This window comes from Daphnia pulex, chromosome 2, assembly GCF_021134715.1.
Source record: "Daphnia pulex isolate KAP4 chromosome 2, ASM2113471v1".
Lineage (NCBI taxonomy): Eukaryota > Metazoa > Arthropoda > Branchiopoda > Diplostraca > Daphniidae > Daphnia > Daphnia pulex.
The window spans coordinates 11,851,709-11,876,814 of record NC_060018.1 but is presented as its reverse complement, the minus strand read 5'-3'; the positions used below and the strand labels follow the sequence as shown (position 1 = coordinate 11,876,814).

At 43.2% G+C, this 25,106-nt stretch overlaps 6 protein-coding genes across 10 annotated transcripts; 1 reads left to right on the top strand and 5 right to left on the bottom strand.

Annotated features, from left to right (window-relative positions):
* Nucleotides 1-4: 4 nt before the first annotated feature.
* LOC124188821 (peptidyl-prolyl cis-trans isomerase FKBP8-like) lies at nt 5-2,046 on the bottom strand. Of its 2 annotated transcripts, none has more exons than XM_046581700.1 (8): nt 1,862-2,046; nt 1,574-1,761; nt 1,350-1,484; nt 1,043-1,251; nt 862-976; nt 634-801; nt 347-568; nt 5-288 (listed from the first exon to the last, which is right to left on the bottom strand). In XM_046581700.1, exons 1-8 carry the CDS (start codon nt 1,914-1,916, stop codon nt 211-213), a joined length of 1,170 nt encoding a protein of 389 aa, XP_046437656.1. In that variant the 5' UTR covers nt 1,917-2,046; the 3' UTR covers nt 5-210. The 2 variants fall into 2 exon arrangements, with proteins under 2 accessions (XP_046437656.1, XP_046437657.1); XM_046581701.1 differs by having other exon boundaries at nt 5-260.
* A 187-nt stretch (nt 2,047-2,233) lies between these two features.
* On the bottom strand, nt 2,234-4,430 carry LOC124188818 (UDP-glucosyltransferase 2-like). The gene is made up of 3 exons (XM_046581696.1): nt 3,208-4,430; nt 2,918-3,137; nt 2,234-2,826 (listed from the first exon to the last, which is right to left on the bottom strand). Exons 1-3 carry the CDS (start codon nt 4,307-4,309, stop codon nt 2,529-2,531), a joined length of 1,620 nt encoding a protein of 539 aa, XP_046437652.1. The 5' UTR covers nt 4,310-4,430; the 3' UTR covers nt 2,234-2,528.
* Nucleotides 4,431-7,250: 2,820 nt separating this feature from the next.
* LOC124188820 (UDP-glucosyltransferase 2-like) lies at nt 7,251-9,056 on the bottom strand. Its single transcript, XM_046581698.1, has 3 exons — nt 7,909-9,056; nt 7,618-7,852; nt 7,251-7,551 (listed from the first exon to the last, which is right to left on the bottom strand). The coding sequence occupies exons 1-3, from the start codon at nt 8,972-8,974 to the stop codon at nt 7,266-7,268; spliced, it is 1,587 nt and encodes a 528-aa protein (XP_046437654.1). The 5' UTR covers nt 8,975-9,056; the 3' UTR covers nt 7,251-7,265.
* Nucleotides 9,057-9,102: 46 nt separating this feature from the next.
* Nucleotides 9,103-11,045, bottom strand: LOC124188819 (UDP-glucosyltransferase 2-like). The gene is made up of 3 exons (XM_046581697.1): nt 9,933-11,045; nt 9,641-9,860; nt 9,103-9,571 (listed from the first exon to the last, which is right to left on the bottom strand). The coding sequence occupies exons 1-3, from the start codon at nt 10,993-10,995 to the stop codon at nt 9,268-9,270; spliced, it is 1,587 nt and encodes a 528-aa protein (XP_046437653.1). The 5' UTR covers nt 10,996-11,045; the 3' UTR covers nt 9,103-9,267.
* A 3,548-nt stretch (nt 11,046-14,593) lies between these two features.
* LOC124206563 (la-related protein 6-like) lies at nt 14,594-17,454 on the top strand. Its single transcript, XM_046604163.1, has 2 exons — nt 14,594-15,229; nt 15,449-17,454. Exons 1-2 carry the CDS (start codon nt 14,795-14,797, stop codon nt 16,538-16,540), a joined length of 1,527 nt encoding a protein of 508 aa, XP_046460119.1. The 5' UTR covers nt 14,594-14,794; the 3' UTR covers nt 16,541-17,454.
* A 2,471-nt stretch (nt 17,455-19,925) lies between these two features.
* On the bottom strand, nt 19,926-25,084 carry LOC124206412 (enhancer of mRNA-decapping protein 4-like). 4 transcript variants are annotated; one of them, XM_046604150.1, is made up of 15 exons: nt 24,858-25,082; nt 24,588-24,796; nt 24,239-24,523; nt 23,923-24,167; nt 23,749-23,861; nt 23,497-23,683; nt 22,605-23,432; nt 22,395-22,529; nt 21,965-22,315; nt 21,542-21,893; nt 21,295-21,460; nt 21,117-21,225; nt 20,920-21,042; nt 20,692-20,855; nt 19,926-20,635 (listed from the first exon to the last, which is right to left on the bottom strand). In XM_046604150.1, the coding sequence occupies exons 1-15, from the start codon at nt 24,905-24,907 to the stop codon at nt 20,449-20,451; spliced, it is 3,504 nt and encodes a 1,167-aa protein (XP_046460106.1). In that variant the 5' UTR covers nt 24,908-25,082; the 3' UTR covers nt 19,926-20,448. The 4 variants fall into 4 exon arrangements, with proteins under 4 accessions (XP_046460106.1, XP_046460105.1, XP_046460109.1 ...); XM_046604149.1 differs by having other exon boundaries at nt 21,295-21,893; nt 24,858-25,084; XM_046604153.1 differs by lacking the exon at nt 22,395-22,529 and having other exon boundaries at nt 24,858-25,084.
* Between the last annotated feature and the right edge of the window lie 22 nt (nt 25,085-25,106).

Sequence of the window (25,106 nt, the reverse complement as noted above, 5' to 3'; positions counted from 1 at the left end):
AGCGTTTTAAGGAAGGCATTTATTACTTTTTCGCAAAAAGAAATGATTGCGGCCACTTAAAGTTACGAACAAGATAAGGGAATGATTCCATTCAAACTGATGACGAATAATTTTTTTTTTTTTAACTTAAACCGGTCGATAGGCCTTGAAATTTTCCAAAGCAACTTCATATTTGATCAGCAGCTTACACACGAACCACCAACAAATATTTTAGAAGAGTTTGAAACGGTATGTAACGTAGCTGGCAACGACTGCAGTCACTGCACCGATCATCAATGTCCATGGCACCTTTTAAATGTAAATTAATTAATTTGAAAAAGAGAAAAAGCCTCCCATTTCAACTGACCGTCAGCTTAACTTTGGGCTTTCCTTGCGAAGTGGTGGGTGCTGGTGTAGAATTCAGATTGAACATTTTCTTGTATAAAGACTTCTCCTTCTGAACTTCCAATTTCTGCTTGGCTTGCAGGCGCATTAAATCTTGCTGGACGATTTTGGTGGATGGATCGAGATGTAAAGCCCTCTCCAACAGTGCTATTCCTTCGCCCATTTTACCCATGGCCGTAACAATCTGTTTGAAAAATGTCAGACAAATAAATAGCGGTTGATTTTTTAGAATAAAAACGGTGCACAAACCTTGGATTTGCGGTAGATTGCCTTCACATTGTCTTTCTGGCATCTCAAAACATTGTCCACTGATTTCAGAGCTGCATCGTAGGCCTCGATTTTCATTTGTGCTGCTGCCATGTTATTGTAGACTTTTAGCCGGTCATCCAAGATCTCTTGCAATTTCTCTGGAGAATCCTATTGAAAGAAGAACAATCTATGCAAATCCCAAATAACGTTAAGAAGCCAAATTTGTACCGTTTCTGTTTCATTTTCTGTGTCGAGATAATCCAAGGCTCTCCGATAACACTGAATAGATGACGTGAAATCTCCTCTGCTGTACCACCAGTTGCCACGTTCGCGTTTAGCGTTTCTGCAAGTAATATACATGTTGGAATTCACCGTATTGCTCGCTCGGAATATATTTGACGGTGCTTACCCTATCCGGAGTCTTTCGTCGATGTTGACCAATTCTAAATCTGTTTCTTTAGATACCTCTAGCAGTTCAATTGTGTAAAGAATGGTGGCCTCCGGTGGAATATCTTTGCCATTTCCGAGACTTCCATAAGCAAAACGTGGCTGAACCTCCACTTGACTGATTTCGTGACAGTCCATCAATGCAACGATGAGATCGATGCCTTGAATAACCTGGATTGAAAGCATATGAATCAGTAAAATATATACTCTGCTTTCTCTCTCAATTATTGTCACACATTTACAGTTTAAATTAATGCTAAACTTTATACCTCCAAGTCTCCAAGTTGGAAAGAGAACTTTTCTTGAACATCAACAGCTTTACCATCTACAAGTTGGCCAGAGATTTTAATTGTGCATATTTCATTGGTTGTTGGTCTGGTGTTTGGTATTCCCTTTTTGACGGTCTGTAATTGATGAACAAAATGAGTTTGTCATCACTTACTGTAATTGATGATAAACATATACAAAGATCATGCATTTAAGCTAAATTCACCTTCTTTTTCAACTGACCACTGCCCAAAATATCAGCCCAGGCCCCTTCAATCAATGTTGTGTCTTCGATATTATCCTTGTCTGGAGTTTCCAAAGGTTGCATCTTTCCAGCCTCTTCATCAATGCTCGGGTCTGGAACTTTAATTTTTTGGCTGTCTTCATGCTCTTTGGTATCCTCACTAACCTGACCTGAATGCGTAAGCAACGTCAGCCAACCAAACGAACCGAAAATACGTGACTTGAAATTGAAGGAAACTATTCTTGAAATATTTCAATAGTTGAAACAAACCTTCGGGTGTAACAATCTCTTGGACAGTTTCTTTGGTTTCAGTAGACTCTTCCATGATGATGAACTTTCAGGTAACCGAGTGTTCTAGAAGAGTTTATTTGATACCAGCCAGCAGTTACTAAAGAACCAGATTTTTATTGACAGGCTACAGACTACTAGCAGACGACGCCACGACGGTAGAACGTCGACCGGCCTTTTTGAAACTCAAAATCTTTACAAAATCAATCGAAATCGAAACTAGTTGGTATCTACGCTATTTGCTATTATGTTTATATCTCACGGATTAGTATGCAAATATTTGCTAAACATCTATAAATATTTGAAAGTTGAGTTTTGTGTGTTTGTCGCTTCATAAATCTTCTGTCGTTTAAGATAATTCAACAAATAAGTACAATCCTACTTCTTTAACAGTATAAAAATTTGATACGCAATATCTTTAAAACTAAAATAAATGTCTCTAGAGTATCACTTGTTAAGTAGTGACAAAGATCTGAGCTGGGGAAAACGAACGTCAAATCGACGTCAAAATGTTGTAAGAATTTTCTTATCTGTTAAATTGTTCATGTTGAAACACTTTGCTTCGTGAAAAAGAAGGAATAAATTTATTCATTGCTCAAGCAATTTATACAAGTTCCTGGAAAACTTGACTCTTAAAATCTAGGTTCTACTACTCTTGCTTGCTTTTCTTTGACATTGCAGTTGCCGCCTTGGTTTTATTAGTAGACCAGCAGCAACGCAAACACAAGAAAACGAGCCAGAGTGGAAGACTGGCGATCAGAACTAACACGAGGTACACATCAATCAGCGAACGCTGGTAAGGTGCCAATTTGCGGGATCCCAATCGCAAGTGGTCCATCGATCCATTATGACGAATCACGTACTCGGTCCAGAAAACGGCACGTTCTAACGGCGACTGTAATTGATCACGCAAAAGGCCGGACAATCTTTTCGCAGCGATCGAAAAGCTGCACAAAAATTCACGAACGAAAAACGATAAAAACAAAATTATACATAGTCCAAGGCTTTCAGCGGAAATCGTTGCGTAATAAATAATACCTGCGATTAAACAGCAACTTCTCAATGGCTGCGCTCAAGGTACTTTCGTCGATATCCCTCCATTCAAGCTGCAATGCGTAACCGTCATTCACGGCCCGAGCTAAATTTAAATACTGATCAATGCCGAAAGGCAATCCCAGTACGGGTACACCGTGAAAAATGGCTTCCTGTAAACTGTTGAGTCCTCCGTGAGTGATAAAACCCCGACAGCCAGAATGTCCTGTCAATTAAATTAAATGAATACCGATTAAAAATGAAATGTTCCTATAATTTTCAGATTATTGTATTACCTAAAAGATCTTGTTGCGGCAACCAAGGAATGGCCAAAACGTTTGAAGGTAAATCTGTCCTCCTTTTGCCCTTCCATTGCCAAACGACCCGCACGCCGGGCAAACGTGCGAAGGTCCCGATGAACGACTGGATAACCCGTTCGGGCATGTCTTCCATTCGCTGTAGGCTGCCCACGCTGAAGAGCAAGAAACCGCCGCCGTCGTCCGATCGTCCCGATGATAAGAAAGTCTCCAAATGGCTGGGCAGAGCCTGGGCCGGCCGGCAATGGAGTCCGCCCACTTCGACGACTTGCGGCGGCAGAGATCTTGGATAAGTGAAACTCGGGTGGCTATTAGTGAAGACCATTGTCACATTTCTAATGATGTTCTGAACGGGCGGGCAGCCCGTGATGCCGCCCGTCTCCTTGACGATGGCCGGGATCGTCAATTCTTCGTACAATTGCTGTAAGAACGTGCACATTTTCGTGACTACGGTGTTGATGGTTCTCTGTGCCAGATTCATCTGATCGGTGTAGCGAGTGAAGACGAACGGCACGTAACTCGTGTGCTCATCATCGCCCAGCACGGTGGCCATGCCCGCGAAAAGAGTGTTGGGACTGGTCACAATCAGCGGCGCTTGAAAGTGCCAGGCCAGCGGAGCGCTGGCCGTGCTCAGTACCTGTGAGGCGATCACCAGATCGAATTGATCGTTGGCCATCATCTGCTGGACTCTGGCGTCGCCGTAAAGGGCCTCGGTAACCTGGCGGGTGTACCTGAACATGCTGAGAAGCAGCAGGTGAGAAAAGCCCAGGTTCCACCAATGATTGGACGATGAAAGTAAACTGTCGAAGGCGTTGGGATACTGGGACATGTCGACGGTTAATTGGTCGAGGACGATTTCGCGAACGTTATTACCATCCAGCTGGGAAAATTCGGCGGTGAAATAATTGGTGACGACGGTGATGTCATGTCCTCGACTCACCAGCTCTCTCACCAACGGCACGTACATGTTCTTGTGGCTTTTCGTGCCAAACGGGGCCGATATGAGGATACGGGATCCTTCAATAATAACGCTGGTCGAGGCCATCACAATTAGAAACAAAATCGACGCTGATTTCACCATGTTCTGTTTTTTTGTGTGTTCTCTTGTCTTTAACAACTACACGAGCACTCAATCATGTGCCCGTTTTGACAAACAACTGCCGTTGCCTTCGACGAACGACCCCACATCAAACTAAAAAGCGATAAAACATTATTATCTACTACATTCTACCTCGGGCTAAATCTAATCTTACCCCTTTTAAATCATTCTATATATCGTTTCTCCTAAAACCTTTATCATTTGGGTACGAATTGGCCCAGGGGACTAAATTTAGCCTTCGAAATGTCGCAAATAATATCCTCTGAAGAATTAAAAATCAAAATCATGTTGGGTATATACATGTATACCATTGAGCCACTGAGAGTACGTTCACTCCCTGTGTGCACATTTGATTCTCAAGGGTAAATATATCTAAAAACACATTCAAACCAGTTTCCCAGCACCTATATATACGTCGAGAGCGCCATCGTATATAAGAAAAACAAATCTCATTGGGCTAAAGATATTCGAACAATAATCAATGGAAATATGCGCGCAAGTCATTAAAAATGCTGCTGGGTGCGGTTCAACAGCTACAGTCAAACATTGTATACGCGCCAGACTCTCTACCGTCTTGACCTATAGTCTCCCCGCCATTGTTATTATAACGCTAGCTCATTTGTCTCAAAGAAATCGAAATGTCCAAAAGTGGGTAAGGCACCGCACCATAAAAAACAAGTTTTGTGCCGTTTTTTGAGATAAATACTCGGATAAATAAAACAAAAGAAATAATAATAATAATGCGGTGCGATGGCTTCATTCATATCTGCGTGCGCCGTTTATTATCACAAACTGCGGCATTTTTGACCCTTTGTGTTGGCTGTCGCTTTTGGTCACATGTTAGATATCTTTCTCTCCTTATTTAGTCACGCTTGGGAATAAAATATGCGATCTCCAGTTATAGATTTCCATTTGAAAAATTGGTTATAGCGGGTATATAGTATCTTTATAACCTACGGGCAGAAACTGTCGCTTGGTAACAATACCCTTTCTAGGAATCATGTCGAAAATTTCTTTTGAACACTTTTTTCGTGATTTTGTTCAAAAAAATGAAAAATAATAATTACATACATTGCGCGAGCGTGATTTACAATTCGTAACGATGTGTGCATTTCCCAGAAATATTATATATACGTCAGGAATAATCAAGAATTGATTTATAGACTTTTTGGGTTTCAGCTCTAATCACAGCATTGTCCAGTATAGTATATATAGTATATAGTTTAATCACCATCAAGCAAAGAACAATTTGAATTGCAAATGAGCCGGGAATAATAAAATATAGTTCCAGACTGTGCTGTAAGATCGAACACACAGTCTTTCTGCTGCTGCTGCTGTCCAATCGATTTTATCTCTCCGCATTCACATAACCAAATAAGTATACAAAGTTAAACAGGAGACACCCCGAATATATATCTTGTGTGTCTCCAAGCTTTAATACATTTTCCCACGCTCCGAATCAAAGTGATGTATATAATTATGAATAAACATATTCCCGTTATTATATTTGTCTCTCTAGCTACACAACAGAATAAATGTTTTGAATGAATGGGCACGCACGCAAACGCTGCTGCTGATAATAAAACTGGAATCAAGCGGTGCTGTGACGTTATCAGAATGACACGGCGGATCTAAACTTTCGCAAAAATCGCACCCATAAAAATGCCCTTTCGCCGATGGTAATTTTCAACACGAACCCGGCCCCTATACACAGAGAGAGGTGAAAAAGTCCCAATCTAAATATGGATATACTTTGGGAAAGGGAATTTATAAGGCTGTGAATAAATTTATATACGTGTTGTGCTGTGTGTGTGTATTTCTCTAAATAGCGGATTGGCGTGTTGATGTCGCAATAATATTATAAGAATGAACGAAGTATATAACGGGAAAAAAAAGTGCAAGCGCGCGTGAACCGGGCCATTATAGATAGTGAACTAAAAGGAGGTGACTGTGATGGTCGTCTCGCCAGCACGAAGATCGCCTGTAGCGATATAATATAAACGTGTGTAAACCATCAACATCTCGATTATCAAGTGCTGTTTCCCCCGCGCACACACGACCGATTAGTCGATTCAATATTTTAAGATGTCAAGGAATTATATAATTGTATAGCTAATACATAGAAAGTGTTTTGAAATTCCCGCTAAAACATTAATAAAACATTTACCTGCATTTTTATTCAAATAATCAATAGGCGCGCACACACACAAAACTTAATCGCCAACAATCTTTTTTATAGGATCACTTTCAACCATCTCGGCATGTCAATTTTTCAAAGAGACTAACTCTCCAGCATAGGTTGGAAGTCCAGACTTCCTATTCTCAACACGCCGCAGAGTCACGACTCTGCTGGTTGTATATAATAGTAGTCGCCCTTGAACTACATTTCTGCGCTGCTCACAACGAAAATGTTGTTTTTTTGTTTTCACGCTGGAAAAAAATGTTTCCCATAATTGTTACAGCGTGAATTGTGCTGTATAGTGAAAACGGGTTTCTATCCAACTCCCCAACCAAAAAAAAAAATGGTTTCATTCATACAAAAGCCCGCGCGTTTCACCTGCTGCTTTTTTTAAACATTTTCTTTCCAGTGGCGTCTATATAATATAACACGATGGCGTCATTATGTAAATTCCTTTTTTTTTTCGGTCTAGTCTATTATTGCTGTCACGGTATAATACTTTGCTGAACAACTGACTATGAGATGCCGACTAGGCTATATATTTTATAATGACCAAATGGCCGAGCTCCACTTCTCACTCGACCTCAATATTCTTTTACGAGACCGCCTTGGAACAATGCAGATATTTTACACGCCGACTTTATTTTTATTTTTCTGGCTGTCATATAATTTTTTCGGAAAAATTCTCTGACGTCCAGCGAAAAATTGAAATTCACGTTACAAAATTATCTATAACAAGTTTCATTTGTTGGAATTAATTTATTTCATCTTTTTATTTGTGTCGACTTGGCTGTTGCCTTGACGACGGCAACAGCAGATCCGCAAGCAGACGAACGTCAAGAGTAGCGGGACGATGGCCGAGATGATGATGATGAGATAGACGTCGATCAAATTGCGTTGAAACGAATTCAAATGGCGCGAACCCATTTTCAGCTGCTCAGTCCCGTGACGGATCACGAATTCCGTCCAGTAAACGGCTCTCTCCAGCGGAGTTTGCAGTTGGTCGTGGAACAAATCGTGTTGCTTCTTAGCCGCCGTTGAATAACTGCGCCCAATTCAAATATTAGTTACAGTTACATAATAACAATAAAACCGCGTTTGTATATAATACCTAACGTTGTTGGAATTGTTATTGTACAATAAATCGATAATGGCGCTCGTCAACGATTCCTGATTGATTTCAGTCCAGGCCAGTTTAGTTGCGTAGCCATCGTCGATTGCCCGTCTCATATTTAGTTTCTGGTCAGTCCCGAAAGGCAATCCCAGGACCGGGACTCCGTGATAAACCGCTTCCTGAAGGCTATTCAGACCTCCGTGAGTTATAAAAAGCTTGCAGTTTTTGTGTCCTGTAATAAAATTATGTAATGAATTGAAAAATAAAATAAAATTGTATAATGTATACCCAATAGATCCTGCTGCGGTAGCCAAGGGATGGCCAAAACATTTGCTGGTAAATCGCTCCTGACTTTTCCCTTCCATTGCCAAATAACTTTTTGTGGCAGCCGGGCGAACGTTTGAATGAACGACTGGGCCAGATCCTCGGCCATTTTCTCCATGGGCAACATGCTGCCCACGGCAAACAAAATGAATCCAAAATCATCGGAATCGCTCAGGAAATTTTCCAAATCCTGCGGGAGCGGGCGAGCCGGGCGGCAGTGAATTCCGCCCACCTCGACTATGACGGGCGGCATGGCCCTGGCGTAATTCAACGACGGATGAGTGTTGGTGAAGACCAGCGAAATGTTTCTCTCCAATTCCAGGAGAGGTGGGCAGTCCGGCAGGATCGTCTTCCGAACGATCGCATGGATTTTGTCGTGATGGAACTGATGGATGAAATAGCCAAACAGATGGGTGGTGAAGGTGTTGACGGTCCGCTGGAAGAGGTTCATCTGGTTGGTGAAACTGCTCATGAAAAACGGGACGTGACTGGGCTGTTCCTCCTCGCCCAGGGACGTAATGACGCCTGGAAAAATGGCGTTGGGGGTCATCATGACCAGAGGCGCTTTAAAGTGCCACGCCAGTGGGTAACTTGCGGCGTTGAACGTGATGGAGACCATGACCAGATCGAAATGATTATTGGCCATTAATTCTCTGACTCGTTGGTCGTTGTAGAGGGTCTCAGTGATGATCCCGGGACGAGTGAACATGTTTTCCACGCCGAGAGCCATGGATTTGAGCAGGATCATCTTGGAAAGCATCGCATCGAACGGATTGGGGAAATGCGACATGTTGATGGCCAATTGGTCGAAAACGATTTGATTGACGTTGGCCGTCTGGTCCAGGTCGGAGCTCTGGTAGTTGGTTAGGACAGTGATGTGGTGGCCTTTAAATGCCAATTCTTTGACCAACGGTACGTACATATTCTGGTAACTTTTAGTGCCGTAAGGACATGAGACTAGAATTCTAGACGCTTCAATTAACCCGATAACAAATAATAATAATAATAACGTAAACTTGTTTAACACCATTTTCTTTAATTGTGTTTTTTGGAACAGCTTTTGAATGTGACCTGATTGGTAACAAGACTGCCGAAATGTATCGACTACTTTTGACTCTATAACGTAACAATTTATCTTATCACCTTTTATCTATTTGTTTGCATAACGTGTAGATCATCCGATGTTGTTAAGTCAACAATGGGTCGTATTGACACAATTGTTTTAAATATTTTGTCGAGTCACGAACAAATATTGTATAAGGGAAGTTCTTCTGTATTTAAAACACGCCATCCATATTTCTCTGACTTAAAGTGACAATTGAATTATTGCCGTTTCTTTTGCTCATTTCTGACCGCTGCTGGTGGGGCTGCCGGCCGCTTATTAGCGCAGCAACATTTTCTCACGCAGAAAAAGAGCAAAAGGAGAGGAATGATGAAGAAGAGAGAAAAGACGAAATAGACGTCGACCAGGGCCCGCTGGTAGGGCGCCAAGTCGATGGATCCCAACCGCAAATGGTCCGTCCCCTTGTGGCGCAACACGAATTCCGTCCAGAAAACGGCCCGCTCCAACGGCGGTTGAATTTGATCGCGAAACATGCCGGAAATTCGTTTGGCCGATTTCTTGTACCTTTTTTTTGAATTCATTTTTAATTTGTAATAGTCTGAACCGCCATAAAATGAATTGAATTAGATATACTTTGAATCGTGCAGAATTTCTTGGATGGCTTTGGTTAACGTTTCCTGGGTGATTTCTTTCCATTCCAATTTGGCAGCGTAGCCTTCCTTCACGGCCCGTCCAATATTCAGCGTCTGATCGGTGCCGAACGGGAATCCGAGAACTGGAACTCCGTGATAAACGGCCTCTTGCAAACTGTTCAATCCTCCGTGAGTCAAAAACGCCCTGCAATGTTTGTGACCTGTATATTATGAATAAATTTGAATAAATTAGCATCTAATAATTATTACGTCAAATTAATCTAAATTTGGACCTAAAAGATCCTGTTGAGGTAACCAAGGAACTGCCAGTACATTGGCCGGCAAATCGCTTCTGACTTTTCCCTTCCATTGCCAGACGACTCGTTGCGGCAGCCGGGCGAAAGCTTTGATGAACGACTGGATCATTTCTTCCGGCATGTCTTCCATTTTGATGGCGCTGCCGATGGCGAAGACGACGAATCCGGCCTCGGAGGAAGACACAAAAGTTTCCAAATCATCCGGAAGCGGCCGGGCCGGCCGGCAGTGGAGTCCGCCCACTTCGATGACCTGCGGCGGAAGTGTCCGTGGGTAGCTGAAACTCGGGTGACTATTGGTGAAAACCAGCGAGAAATTCTTTTCAATTTCAATGAACGACGGGCAATCAGGATCGACCATCTTTTTGAAAATGGAATGAACCGAATCGATGTGCCAGTCGTGGACCAGAGTGTTGAATAATTTCGAGATGAGGTAATTGCCCAGCCGTTGGTTCAGCGACATTTTGTCGGTGTAGGAGGACAGAATGAACGGGACGTAACTGTAATGCTCCTCGTCACCCAGTAGGGCCGCCCGTCCTGGGAATAAAACGTTGGGACTCATGGCGATGGTCGGGGCTTTGAAGTGCCAACCGAACGGATAGCAGGTCAACCCGCAAGCTTCCGAGAACATGACCAGGTCGAATTTCCCCTTGGCCAGGAGAGTCTGGATGCGTGAGTCTCCGTAAGTGGTTTCGGCAACCATGGCCGGGAAGGTGAACATCATCCGGGCCACTTGGACGCCCATTTCGATTTTTTCCCGCCACGTTCCCGTCGTGGCTTTGAACATGTTGGGAAAAATGTTCGTGTCCATGGCCAGCTGCTCCAGCAGGATCTGATTGACATGGTCGAGTTGGGCCACTTCGCCAATGTCGTAATTGGTGATGAGAGTGACGTGATGGCCTCTGCCCACTAATTCTTTGGTCAGCGGAACGTAGACGTTTTGGTGGCTCTTGGTGCCGTGAGCGGCGACGATCAGGATCCGCGATCCTTCCGAAACTGCTAACCAGGCGACAAAGACGACTAGAAAAATGACCAACTTCATTTTATTTTAGATTCTGGCACGCTACTACACCAGCTGACGACTGATTCTGTTTTTCTTCTAGATATCAGTCACGTCACTATTGTTTTTTATCTCATTATATCGTGATACAGCACTTTGTTTGAGGTCAATATAATTCTTTATCGCTCGGATTCATCAACCTAAGATAACGATTGATTTTTAAAAAATTCGAAATTGAAAGTTTTTCCCGCGGCCGCTAGATGGCGTTTTATTTTATAATTTAACGTATAGATGGCGCTGAGCGCTAATATGAGAAAGCAGCGGCCAGTCAACAACAAAAAAACCAAAAAGGTCCCAACAACAAAAGTTCCAATTTCGAAAGAGTTTCCCGTAACGAGAAAATGAGGTCCAGAGCTCCCGAGATAGGGACAGATGCATTTATTTCTTTTCTTTTACGACCTTTTTTTGTTTTTTTTTGGCCCGATTGAGAACAAGGACTTGAGGGCCTTCCATTGTTTTCTATACTGGGAATCTTTGGGCAAATGATGGGAATCATCTGTCACCAAAACGAATAAGAGAGAGTAAAATCCCATCCCACCCGAATATCATATTTAAATTACAAAAGAAGAACAAAACAATGCTACGATTTGTTACATAATCGTGTAGCATGGCTCTCGGGCAATCGGTTTCCACTGGATATGGAATTCTGGACTATTCGCAGAAATCCTCCTTTCGCATTTAAATGTAATACAAAAAACCTGAGTGCGAGATGAGCCGATTAATCGGAAAAAAGAGCGAAATGATTTGGTTATTCAGAGGACGATGAACCGTCAAGATGTTCCCAAAATAAAAAAAGGAAACACACACGTGAGTTTTGTATATTTGTGTGCATATATTTATATTTCGCCATTGTTGCTCACGTACGCGGAACGGGGTTTTAGAAAGTGACGAACACGTTAGACTTTCGCTCTGTGCGTGCAGCGCCCAGGAGAGGAGAAAATTCCATCCGGGTTTTCTCCAGGAGAAAAGAAAGTGAACCCCACACACAACCACTAGCATAACCGATCTAACATGATTTCCCCAATAACCGAAAGAGAACCGGAAGAGTTCAGCGAACGACCCCCGGCGATCAGTTACTAAGGCAACAACTCGGGCAACAACCCAGCAACAAAAAGAACAGCCCAATAAGTTTGACGACCGACAAGAGATTTCAATAGATGAACAATGTCCCCTCTCTTTCTCCCTCTGCGACTCGTATCTGTACATCAAAGCGCAAGGATCGTCGACACGGCACGAGTGTTGCACCACTTGTTCACGATCTCCGCTCGTGATTATATTACCAAGTGCATTAACACGATGGCTATAGGCCAACTCTGAAGATTTTTGAATAGCAACAATGAAAAGTTTGTCAAGATTGTACGAGACGTTCACCTGCTCAGCACGAGATTGCTGCTTTTGATGAACTTCCACCCTGCAAAGCCTTTTGGAAAACGTTTACCTTTGATCATTTCCTTTGGAGATAACGAAAAATATATATACTATTGCTCATATAATACATTCGAGAGAGTACAATATTCTCCGTTTGGAGTTTGACCGGTAAATAGAGCGAAAGAAGAAGTTTTTGATCGAACCAATGCCGACCCCGTTCACTAACTAATGAAACCGGCAGCAGCTAGGCAATATAGAGAATCGAATAGAAAGTTGCATCACCACCACCAGCAACTATACCCCCCGCAGTTGAATGGCTTTTTCTTTTCTCTCTCTCTGCCTTTAGCTGTTTAAATTGAAAATAAAAATTAGGACCGTGAGCTGAATGACTGGACTAATAATAATAATAATCAGAAACCGGTTGCCATTTTTAAAAAACCGGAACGGCTTGGATTTTAGCCCTGAAAATGCTGAAATTATAAAAATATCTCAAATAAAAAAGACAAATTTGTTCGTACATTTATATAATAATAAAACAAGGTCAGCTGTGAGGTTTCCTTGTTTGGTCCTTTATTATTAAGTTTTGCTGACTGGATGTGTGTGTGTGTGGGCCGGCCATGCCCGAAACTGCGTGTCCCGGCACAAGGTGGACCGGACCCATCGTTTAAGTAACAGGATTTGTCGTACGATGAGAAAGAAGGTATAGGTCCTGAAAAACCTTTTGCCTTACATGGAGCGAAAAACTTAACAGAATACCTTGACGTCACACATTTTCAAATTCAATTTACTGGCTATAGGCTACTTTGTGTGTGTGTGTGCCATCCTATTATTCTGCACGCCCCAAGTAAAGTCATATTGACACCAATAACGTTACGGCGACACTGGCTGTAATAATATGCATAGTAGTGTAAGTTGTTAGGTTTCCTCTGTGACTCATTGTACAGGTAAATAAGCCGGATCGTATGATGGATGCCCAGCAGAAATGGCTGACGCAAGGTTTGGTGCTAACCGTCTTAAAATTACACACCAACGAGACAGTATAGGCGATGGTATTTCGCTCTTAATTAGATTAAATCAGCAAAAAGGTAAAATAAAAGCTGCAATAAATATCGAACAAGGTCGTTGGAGAAAATCGTATTATCACAGAGAGAAAACAAAATGGCGGAAAAACAGAAATAAAATGTGCCATACTTCTTAATGTTCCGAATTGCTGAATTCACCGCAAGGCCACACACTCGTAAAAGATGAAGAATATAAACGATTGTCTTATTTCATTCACAATAAAACAAGAAAAAGAGTTTGGGAAAAAATGGTGGGAAATGATTTAACGGCTATTCAGACTTTATGACATAACATTTGATTGGATAGATTTTCGAGACTGGCGACCTTGAAAAATACAAAATGGTTGCCCTCAAATAATGTATCATCTTTGTTGCCAGGTGTGACGAGATGAAAGGAAATGGGTTAATCAAAATTTTGATTTCGACGTCGCCAGCTCATTCGTTTATCACGTGGACTTTACATCCGTTTTATTGCATAAGGTTATCAGGAACGAAAAAAAGAAACGAATCGGAAGGATCCCGAATATGTGGAACTTTGCCCGGGCTTACCTTATGTATTAAAAAGCTCTTTGTCCGGTGTGCGATCACGCCGTTTGGCCGTGATCAAACCCATACCCCAACATTTGCCGAGAGGATAGGAACGCATAAGGTACACCAAGGAGTTTGAAACAAAAAGATTTTCAGTGACGGCCATTTTGGTTCTTTTTGGAGTCGGGGAGAGCAAAATTTTTCTTTCCTTACCCCCCCCCCCCACTCCACGTGGCGAATCTCAACAAAAATTTTCCTCCAAAACGGGAAATGTTTAAATAAAATCCCCGAAAAAAGGAAAAGTAAAAAATGAACTTTACAGCTCATCGTTTGCCCTATAAAACGTAATCATCCAAAAGCGGTAAAAATCTAAATTCAGACGTCATTTGACGAGAGTATCTTCTCGAAAAAATGGGGGGAAATGATGAAATAAAGTGCCAGACTTGAAATGGCTGGCGGGTAATACCCCCCCGTCACCACCCACACATACGGCCACCGTATCGACGTCAAGAGCCGAGTCGACTAACCAGTAGGAGCTCCCCCCCACCCCACCATCTACGTCACTACTACCCAGTCCCCACTGTGTGACGTCACTCGAGTCACGGGTATAAAAAGGCTCAGTGGTCAGACGGCTTGAATCAGTGTTTGCGCGGCAGATCACGCGGACGGACGAGACCCACAACTCGCTTTTGGCTGCGCTTTCTCTCTTGTCTCGAATTCCCAATTTGGTTTCATTTGCAACAACAACGCGAGTTTTTCTCTCTCTCTAATCCAAAACATTTCAAAAAGAGTAAAAAACAAGATCTTCAATTTTACTCGAAAAAATGGCGCCCAATCCCAACGAATGCGTGGTGGTCCTGCAGATGCAGCAATCAACTCCAACACCTCAAGAATTGGCCGGTCAGATGATCAAGATTGTCACCAGCGACGTCGACTCCACTTCGGAGGATGGTGAGCATTTCTACGACGCTTCTTCGGACATTGGCTGTGGCAACGGCGGCGTCGGCGATGGTAATGACGACAGGTCGGACGACAGCGCTCCAGAGGAGGGAGCCAATGGCGGGAGCAACAAGGCCGATTCTGGCATCGAAGACGTGACTTTCGAGATACCCGACGCCCAGTTGGCAGCTCAAATTGTTGAGCAGGTCGAATTCTACTTTTCCGACGCTCACATCCTCAAGGATGCCTTCCTCCTCAAGCACGCCCGTCGCAACCGTGATGGATTCATCTCACTCAAACTCATCACCAGCTTCAAAAAGGTAAACGCAACTTTCCCTATTAGACTTTTTTGATTCGATTCGATTCCTTTCACTTCTCTACAATCGTTGTAATAGGGCCGTCTGTGCATTAATAGCTCGAGACCTTGGCCCGTTTCCAACTCTAGTGAATGAAAGAAACTGAGACTGAGATGTCAGTGTATGTGAAAACTGAAATTCAATTTTTCTTCTTTTGGCTTTTGTGTGTCTGCCCCTGTACAGGTGAAACACGTCACCAAGGATTGGAGAGTCGTGGCTCACGCTTGCCGGACCTTGTCCAAGGAGCTGGAAGTCAACGAGGCCGGCACCAAGGTGCGACGCGTGGCTCCTCTACCCGAAACGGACGAGACGAGCCCATCTCGCACCGTGGTGGCTATCGGCTTGGCCGTCGACAAGGCCAGCATCGAAGGAGTCGCTGAAATGTTTAACGGCGTCGTCCCGCAAGGCGCCATCGGATTGATTCGCATCCTGCGACCTGGAAACACCATCCCGCCCGACGTCCGCCAATGCGCCAATCGCCATCAGGACATTTTGACGTCCATCTGCGCCGTCGTCGAGTTCGAGCAAGCCGAAAGCGCCAGGGCCGTTTTGAAAGATGCGGCCGCTCTGATGCCGGCCGGCGTCAAATTGGTCGAATTGGCCTCACGACGCAATGGCGGAAGCAACAAAACTTCGCCCACTTCGTCTCGTCCCGTCACTCCCAACTCGTTGCCGCCGTCGGAGAACAACACGCCAAACAATCGACGCAAGCGTCGCGGCGCCACCGCCCAGCCCAAATCGGTGGTGTCCGCCCTTCAGGATTCCGACGCCGAGGCTCCGAGGTCGCCGTTTTTGCGCCGTCACCACCACCAGCAAAACGATTCGACGTCGTCGACGCCTCTTCACTCGCCGCAACCGCGCCGTCACATGCCGGCCCATTTGACGGGCAACAGCCGCGGCGGCTCCCGCCAAAACAGTCCCGATCTTCACCAGATCACACGCCCCAAATCGTCAAGCTACTCTGAAGCCATGACCATCAACAGCAGCAGCGCTACAGCGGCCGGAACAGCTACTCCGCCCGGATCGCATAGCCCATGGGTCCGCCGTCGTCTGGGTTTGGTGGCATCGGCAGCTGGTGGCTCCGGTGGTCAGGAATCGGGCCGATCCAGTCCATTGGTCGACAATCGTCTCTCCGTTCCGGCCAATATTGTCCGCATGCCCAACGGGCCGGACGGCACTCGCGGCTTCCATTTCCAGCAAGGACAACAACAGCAGCACGGTAAGCCGCGTTCAGCCTCCGCTCCCGAAGTTTCGCTCATGGTGACCGTTTTCTAAACAACAACAAAATTTAATCAAAAACACGCGCGGGAAAATTTGAAAATTTAAAAATTCACCAGCGAGGAAATTTCAATATTTTTTTTTTTTTTTTGTTTCTTGTAATTTTGTTCTTTAAAATTTTTGTGTTTGTGTGAATGTGTGTGAAGTGTGAATTGTGAATTTGGGGTACCACCTGAATGGCAAAAGTGGTACAAAATGATTATATTATTAATAATTAATTATTATCTGTCGAAAAGTTTAGTTTTTTGCTAAATAGGCAGCTTTTGAGTTCAATGCCTACAAAAACTTGTTCTTTTCTTTTTCTTTCATTCTTTGAAATTAAATGGGGGGTAAAATAATAACAGAAGGAAATAATCTCTTTTTACGTTAATTATCATGTTATTTCTTCAAATATTTTTTGGGGGGGTCGGCTGTGATAATTCTTGAGTGTTTGTCCATTTATCATCGAGTGTGTCCAATTTATTATTTTGTATAATCATCTAATTCATCGGATCTATATATTTTTTCTTTTGGTCACCAACTAGTCCCTCTCCCCTTCTTCTTGATTATATAATAACCGACCCATTCAATTTCTTTAGACTCATTTTTTTGGAATTGATTTTCCTCTTTTTCTCAGACCCATTCCATGATTTGAATAATTCTCCAAACCCCCTCCCCACCAATCTACCCTCGTCGTACCTGTAAATATTAATATTAATTAATACATCGCAAATTTATTACTCTAATTATTAGATAATCAAATCCGTCGCGGATATGGCAAAAAAAAAACTTGTTGTTGGGATTTTTGGTTGTTGGTCATTTTGATTGTAATTTAAAAATATCTCGTGTAAGAGGAAGAAATGTGGGTGAATAATATTCTATGTGTGTCATGATGAAAGAAAAACAATACACTTTGAATTTGTTGGTTGAAATAGTTGGAAAAAGAGAAATTTCTTTCGCACCCACAACAACACGAAATGAGAACGACAAAGTGAAATTTTGACACAACTGTTTGGTAGTGTAGTAGTATTTTCTACTACTACTACGTGTACTTACTACAGTTCCGGCTTTCTCTCCACTGTATAAAAGAGAACATAAATAATTTGCTTGCAAGTCATCGGGAGTCTATAGTGGCGGCCGTGGCCTACTTAACTTTTCTCTCCGTGAAAAGTCGCAATCAGTTAAGCCAACGCAAACGACAAGTCTATAACATTGAGCGACTTCCTTATTCTTCCCGTTTTTTTCTTCGTGAATAAATGATCGTTTCCCTTATTCGCTATGCGGATGTCAATTGATCGAGGTCGATTACGTCAATTTGATCAAGTGTTACGGAAACAGGCATTGTGTGTGTATACAAATGAATAGGCTAATTGGCAAATTGCCGTCCGTTTTGTCTGTTTGTTTTTATAGCTATGAAAAGTTGTTTCCATTTATTTTTTTTAAGACTCCGGTTCACCGACGGTTATTTTCCTTTCTCCCTCAATAATCAGTGGAGAAAAGAGAATAGCACCGTGACTCACGACACTATTGTCACACTTTCTCAACCGGGAGTACAACGAGCAGAGATATTACAAGTTACGGTCTAGATAAGGTACAACATTATTATTTATTCCGGCGTGATAAAAACTACGCAACCAACGGAACCTTTTGTGCTGAGCAATCAACCGAGATAGTATAAAAGCCCTTTTTCACTTCAATGTCATCTGTACAAAAGCGGAAGCGGAAACATCTGAAGAACGAAAAACGAGGTCACTAGAGGAAATTCAAACCGTATACACGCACACACTATCATCATATCCTGGGGGTATTGCAACGTTCAAGAAAAATGTACAATGATGTGTTTCACAACATCCGAAAGACCTCGGGACGAGTTTTGCGGGAAACCTTGAAAAACCCCAAAACAGACGGGGGGGGGGGATAAAATAAACGAACGCGTCAACAACACCTCAAATAAAAAAATCCCGCGGGCGGAAAAGAGTTGCTTCTCTACTTTCGTTGTACGCATTATACACCCATGATTTCCCAATCATCGGTTTTTGAGATGATGCAATGCGCCAACTAATACAGACGACGCCATTTCCGGCTTTTTGGCTGCTGCTGCAACCTCACGATGAGACGGCGAAAGGTGGTTGTGTTTCTTTTTCGGTTGTTGTTGTTGTTGTTGCGGCGACGACTATCTAAAGAAAAACAAAAAAATGTTCACGTTGACTGGGACACGTACGCCGCCCCCCGGTGCTCCAGATGAACCCGAACTCGACTAAACACGGCCACTTTTATCGCGCGTGAATTTTTAAAAATAAATAAACGTAAGGAGGAGTAGAAGAGTCCAAAAGTTTGGTGAAACAAAAAACAAGCGAGTTGTCAACAATGTTTGAAAATACGCGATCCCGTGACCGTTACATACTATCCCGTGTATACAGACAGACAGAGAGAGATATGCGGTTCTCGTATTATTTCCGCACGCGACTCACGGCAGACGAGCAACGTGACACAGAAAAGAAAAAAAGAGGAGGTTGGGAAGGAGGTTGACGATCTTGTTGTTGCGGGATGATAAAAATGGACTTTGGGGGAGAGTCGAGAAAATCGAAAATAAACTGCTGACGTGAGCGTCGGGACGCCCATTTCACGTTGTTTTTCTGCAAAGTTGCGCACGTGACGCAACAATACCCGAAAAACAAAGTTGCACCACCATCGCAAAAGCCAAAAATTGTGAAACGCTTACCAACTAGGAAAAAAAAACTTGTTTGTCTCACCCAAATTATCTTCTACACAACAATTCTCGTGGTGGTGGTTTATATTACTCACACAATTGTCCCGGGTGGACTCGATGGCCATACAACTGAATGAACCAATCACAACTCAATGGCGTGATGGTTCAAACATCAGAAGGAAACAAAAAAAAATAAATGTGTTAAGGGCTGTGTTGTCTGGGAAAGAGACAAGACATCGTTCGGGTCTCGCCGCCGCTGCTGCAACGTGATAAAGCGGAGGAGAAAAAAAACCCGGCACGCATATCCTCTGCGACACTAGGAAGCGATAACGGCCAAAAAAAAGAAAAAAAAAAAGGAAAAATTCCAATGGACTTGATGTTGCTTAGTGGATAATCTAAAAATAAATAAAAATAAGAAAAAACTGAAATCCACGTGCTGGATTCTTTTTGGTCACAACAATCCTTGGGCGAAGGGGAAGAAAAAACGCAACAGCGTCACAGCAGCACAGCAGCTTCATGACCTCCAGACACTCTATTCAAAATGAAATAAACTTATTGAATTACAAACATGTGCGCATTTACCCACCGCCATCATGTTGGTTTGTTTAACCACAACAAACCAATGTCCTTCGGGGAGGAAAAAGGAACTGGTATTACGTGCGATTGTACAACAAACAAACACACAACCGTATCTTTATTTGAATTTCCTTGTATTATGTTTTAGTTTTGTACGTCACGTCTTCTCAGATTTTAAAGATCGCATCGCTTCCAAGTTGATAAGTTTCTTTGTTGTGCGACAAGAAATTGAAGGGGGCAAAGAATAAAGGAGGAAGAAGAGCAAGCGCAATATTTATCGATTACTAAATCAACACAACATGGAATAAAGACAGCGGTTAGAGCTAAACCTTTCTTTACCTGGGGGGAAATTGAAAAACACAACAAAACGAACCGAAAGAATTATCAAGTCACGATCATATCAAGCTGCTTCGGTTTTTCTTCAAAAGATTAAGTAATGTTTCTTTTTTAAATTGGCAAAGGGAAAATTGAACTTTGCTTGGGATGGAAAATTGAGAGTAGCTAGACACGCATCGGGGAAAAAATTAATGAAATCAAAAATCTGGGAAGGAAAGAAATGCGCACCATTTCATCGCTGTTATTTTTTTTTTTCAAGGAAGGACCTGTTGTTGGTATTTTGTTGCTCCTTCAAAAGAAGGTCCTACTTGGCTGAAGCCAATGGCTCGGCACAGCGCAGTAACATGCGCAATTGACGTTGCAGTGTGACACTAAGATTGTTGGCCAGCTGGGCATGCAAATTCACCACCAGTTGAGGCATCACCTTGGGTGCGTGCTCCTTAATCTGCGGATCTTGAGTGTTCACAGCCAAGAGTGCTTCTTGGAGATATCTGCCAAATTCAAATTCATTAATGAAATTCTAATTAATGGAATGTTTATCATTTACTCTAATTTCAATTCAGTCGACGAGCCAAGATCTGCAGATAGTTGCTGGATCAACGCCAAAAGGATTTGTGGTGGGAAGACGCAAGGATCCGAGGCGAAGAGTTTACCGGCATCGACTTTTGAGCAAACGAACGTTACCATACTCAAGTCGTTCATGTAGAGCGCCTGAATCATTAAAACAAATGAATATTCATGAAAAATTACCGCATGAAACAAAGAACTCGGTTACCCTCTGGAAAGCTTCGAATAATCGTCCTTGGTCAATCATGTGTTTCAATTGGATTTGATGCTCGGCTGGCGTCAGCTCCACCACCGCTGGCGTCACAGCGCGCGATTGAATTTGGGCGGCTTGCTGGAAGGGAATAGATAATGAGATTAACGACGAAATAAAAAATAAAAAAATGGTAAATAGGGTGAGAGAATTACGTGAACTGCCAACATGGCACCGTCCAGAGCCGCTTTCTGATCCTTGATGGCGTGTTGCATCTCGGACTGGATCACAGGAGTCAAAAGTACACGAACCCTCTCCGGAAATCTGAATTAAACAACGAACATTTCAATAGAAATTCTAATTAGGTTAGAATTTGGATAGATTAGATCTTACTCGTGAGAGATTTTCTTCAATTCCGTCTTGGTATCGGACGAAATCGACTGCCGGACTTGGTCCAAAACGACGGCAATCTTATCCATGGTGGCGTTGAGTTGAACGGCCGATTCCTTGTCTTGCAGCCTGCGGTGTCGTTCCAGGTTGCTCTCGATGTTTCGTACGACTGGTAAGGTAACGTTATTCATATTGAAGTGACGAGTGACGCAAATCCTTTCTGAATAGTCATTTCTAAATGAATGCTCACACTCGGTGATCCCCTTGGAAAAAGTGTTGTGCAGCTGGGCGAAGAGTGTCTGGAACGAGACTTCCAGCGACGGAAGCAGCTGTGACGTGATGGCATCCTTGCAGCCGCGATTCATGGCCGACACGGCCGCCGTCGAAGTAGCTTGGCTGTACGCATCGATGATGGACTTGTTCTGCGACAAATGGCTCATCATTTGCATCGTAGAGTTTTTCAAAAACGGTTCCAGTTTATTCATCTCCGTCGCAATGACCGATTGCAATTCCTTGCGGATAAAATCAACACTTCGTTGCTCCAGTGTATGCGCCTTGTTCTCGAATTCGGATCGGATCGTCGACTGAAGTTTCGACACGGACTAGAAAATAATAATAATAATAGAAAAATACATCAACAAGAAATAATTAACTGATTTCAATAGTCAAATACTTGTTGGGTTTTTGCCGGAGAATTAACTTCGTCCAACTTTTTAGTCTGGCGATCGAAATAAACGGCCAAAGTGGATTCCATCTGAGCGATCCATGGAGGCTGGATGGGTTCCGGTGAGTGCATCCGAGTCATTTCCGCCTTCAACTGACCAATCTCGCTCTTCAGTTGTTGTTGTTCTGCGCGTTGAGCAGAGACGAGCTGAACCAATTGGTCCAGTGTCTGTTGCATCATTTGCATCTGAGCAGAATTTCCGGCATCCGTTTCGCGCACTGGCGGCTCTTTGGGCCGTTGTAGTTGTTGAACGTTGAGTGGCGGAAGAACGGACGGCCACGCTGCTTGCGCTGGCAAAGCCTGGATGTGTGTCGGGGTGTGTTCAAATATTAGACACCAACATATAACCCAATAATCAATAGAATAAAGCGAAAGCTACTTCAACGACAAGGGCTTCTTTAAATAATTCCAGCAAACTGCCGTTTAAATCCGCAGATACGGAGGAAGGAGTAGGAGCTGCAACAGCGGAAGTAGGGTAAGTGCATAGCGGATCCTCAACAGTTGGTGCGTTATACTAGATTTTAAATGAGGTGTGCAAATAGTAATTACAAATGGCAAATGATCGGCAAATGATCGAAATACGCCCTACTTTATCCATGATGGGGGATGGTCCTTTGCTGTTGACCGAGGCTGAGCGACCCATAGCCGGCGATAACGAAATGGGATAGGCCGATAAGGCGTCTTGAAGGGCTGGACCTGTAGGCACGGTGGCGGAAGAGGTATCGGGTGACTCGATCGAGCCTTCCGTCATAGGTCTTGTTCCCAGGATTTCTTCTACTTCGCGACTGGGGCTGCTACCCCCACTGGGAATGCCGTTCCGCTTCGGCGTCGTTGATGAGGTAACCTCAGGTGTCGGTCGTCGTGGGCTTGAAAGGGCCAGGATCTCACCTGATGCAGGCGGCAAGGGACTCACGGTGCCTGGTGAAGTCACAATCAATTGCTTTTGAGATGAGGAATCCGTGTTGGTTTTGGCTGGAGAGACGAACGCGTCGGGTGTCAACAGGTTGATGTGGTTGGTAGCGGATGCTGTTTTGACTACATTCACCGGTTCATACTCCGACGTGGTGTTGATGGTGGAGAAGGAGGTTCCAATAGCCTCGCCCAGTGGGACCGAAGTCCCCAATTCAAAGACTGCTTTGCACTTTTGCAGCGACTTGGGCTGCACTACGAACATCTTCATTATCACTTTACTGGCCTTTTCATCTCCATCAAAGTCCTCGTCACCCAATGGCTGGGAAGGTGGCCTAATTGAAGCTTCCCGGATGGCAACACTAATGGCTGAGAAAGGCAACAGGAGTTGAGTGATGCTGCTCACTTTCGAGATGGTTCGTTCTTCCGATTTGGAAGGTACTTCGCCGTCATCAGAGAGCGGATTCCTCTCTTCTGGCTCCTGTTCTATGTGCATAACGTACAAAGCCTATTGACAAAATTAGATTGGTATGAGAGTTGAGTAAATCAAAGAAAGGTGGGATATAAATAACCTTGCGATGAATGTCGGAAATAAGAAGGAATGAAGCCGACAAGTCGAGTGTCATTTTTTGGATAATGGGAATAGAATCATCCGATTTGAAACGGATCGTCTGATGGCACTTCCACAATTCACAGGACCATAGCTTAAACTCTGTGTTGTTTTCCGCGGATGTGACTGCCCACTTCCACAGCGGACATCTATAGACGAATCGAAGAGTGTCGTTGAGGATTGGAAGAAACAATGCCGAACAAAATAGACTTACTCTCTGATAGTTGGATGACTGAGATTGTCCAAGAAAATAATGCCTGAGAGTCTTTTTCCTTCATGTGGTTGCCACTTGTGCAAAATTTTTGGAATTTCCTTTTTAATATTGACCTAGAATAAAAATTGCAGCATTTAGCAAATGCCTAGTTAGTTAAAAGTAATTTTCACATACCAAAAAGAATCTGACGTAGCCATCCAAACTGGCGACAGCAATTGCTGTTGAATCTGGAGAAAATGCCACATCAACAACAGCATCATCAAATGAGGTAATTTGAGTGGATCCAGTAGTCACACTGGGGTAGGTGACTGTTCCATTGATATGACCCAGATGCCATATTTCCACACGGCAATCATGTACCGCTGCAAGCATTAATGCATGATCATCAGCATCATTTCTCAAACCATCACTCAATTCATCTGTGAGAAAGAAAATCAAACAAGAAAATTAGTATAACAAAATACAAATTCTAATAGAAATAACAACAAACCTAGAGTTTTGGGATTTTCTGGGACATAGGGACACCAGACTACACGATGGCAGTCGGTGGCAGTAGTAATTCCATCGGGATTCACTTGCAAAATCAATTGAGCAGTTGATCCAATGATCTCATGGACGAGAAGGTAACTATATTCATCGACAGCAGCCACAAGTATCCTTTTCTCATGGAACGCAAAAGACAGGTCTCGAACAAAGCCATGGAATCCCTTTAATAGGATTCTATCACTGCTCCCAGTTCTTATCACTCGAACCATGCCAGCTGATTTTCCGGGGACTAAACAACCAAAACAGAATTAGTGAATGTAGTTAAATACTTGCACATTGTTGGTATTAATAACCTGTCAGTGCATATGCAAAATATTGCCCCTTGTAATGAGTGGCAACCAGGTTTCCCCAGTGGAAAGCTTTATCCCATGATGAATCAACTATATTTTTAACTTTGATCTGTGAGCTACCAGAACGGTGCCCTCCATTAACTGGATAAATAACAACATCTTCTGATGATTTTGTTGCAACACTTTGCCAATCCATCGCCTCTGAAAACATACTGTAAAAATATTTATGTAATCAAGTCTTTCTCAATAATTTGTTAAGTAATAGTCACACACATGGTAAGTTCCTCATCTTTGCTCGTTTGACCATTAAAACTGCAGCTCATGGTGAATCTCTCGACGGGTGTATAATCAGCGAGAAAAACCAACCACGTGCGATAAAATACAGATGAATTTTACAAAATTTTCTAACTGAACTAATAAAGACAAACGACTCCGACGAAATCGACCGGTGTGCAAGTGCAACAAACTGTGTGTCTGATTTCGCTTCGTCGTAACTCGTAACTGCTGAGCCGAAAACAAAAG

Excerpts from the sequence above, each read along its gene's own strand:
- LOC124188821 (XM_046581700.1), bottom strand. The coding sequence starts at position 1,916 with ATGGAAGAGTCTACTGAAACCAAAGAAACTGTCCAAGAGATTGTTACA. Across the intron at positions 1,485-1,573 it reads GTGGTCAGTTGAAAAAGAAG|ACCGTCAAAAAGGGAATACC; the intron begins GTGAATTTAGCT and ends CATCAATTACAG. Across the intron at positions 1,252-1,349 it reads TCCAACTTGGAGACTTGGAG|GTTATTCAAGGCATCGATCT; the intron begins GTATAAAGTTTA and ends CTTTCAATCCAG.
- LOC124188818 (XM_046581696.1), bottom strand. The coding sequence starts at position 4,309 with ATGGTGAAATCAGCGTCGATTTTGTTTCTAATTGTGATGGCCTCGACC. Across the intron at positions 3,138-3,207 it reads GCCGCAACAAGATCTTTTAG|GACATTCTGGCTGTCGGGGT; the intron begins GTAATACAATAA and ends TTTAATTGACAG. Across the intron at positions 2,827-2,917 it reads AAGTTGCTGTTTAATCGCAG|CTTTTCGATCGCTGCGAAAA; the intron begins GTATTATTTATT and ends ATTTTTGTGCAG.
- LOC124188820 (XM_046581698.1), bottom strand. The coding sequence starts at position 8,974 with ATGGTGTTAAACAAGTTTACGTTATTATTATTATTATTTGTTATCGGG. Across the intron at positions 7,853-7,908 it reads ACCGCAGCAGGATCTATTGG|GACACAAAAACTGCAAGCTT; the intron begins GTATACATTATA and ends ATTTTATTACAG. Across the intron at positions 7,552-7,617 it reads AACAATTCCAACAACGTTAG|TTATTCAACGGCGGCTAAGA; the intron begins GTATTATATACA and ends AATTGGGCGCAG.
- LOC124188819 (XM_046581697.1), bottom strand. The coding sequence starts at position 10,995 with ATGAAGTTGGTCATTTTTCTAGTCGTCTTTGTCGCCTGGTTAGCAGTT. Across the intron at positions 9,861-9,932 it reads ACCTCAACAGGATCTTTTAG|GTCACAAACATTGCAGGGCG; the intron begins GTCCAAATTTAG and ends CATAATATACAG. Across the intron at positions 9,572-9,640 it reads GAAATTCTGCACGATTCAAA|GTACAAGAAATCGGCCAAAC; the intron begins GTATATCTAATT and ends TTCAAAAAAAAG.
- LOC124206563 (XM_046604163.1), top strand. The coding sequence starts at position 14,795 with ATGGCGCCCAATCCCAACGAATGCGTGGTGGTCCTGCAGATGCAGCAA. Across the intron at positions 15,230-15,448 it reads TCATCACCAGCTTCAAAAAG|GTGAAACACGTCACCAAGGA; the intron begins GTAAACGCAACT and ends GCCCCTGTACAG.
- LOC124206412 (XM_046604149.1), bottom strand. The coding sequence starts at position 24,907 with ATGAGCTGCAGTTTTAATGGTCAAACGAGCAAAGATGAGGAACTTACC. Across the intron at positions 24,797-24,857 it reads AAAGATGAGGAACTTACCAT|TATGTTTTCAGAGGCGATGG; the intron begins GTGTGTGACTAT and ends ATATTTTTACAG. Across the intron at positions 23,433-23,496 it reads TTTCCGACATTCATCGCAAG|GCTTTGTACGTTATGCACAT; the intron begins GTTATTTATATC and ends TTTTGTCAATAG.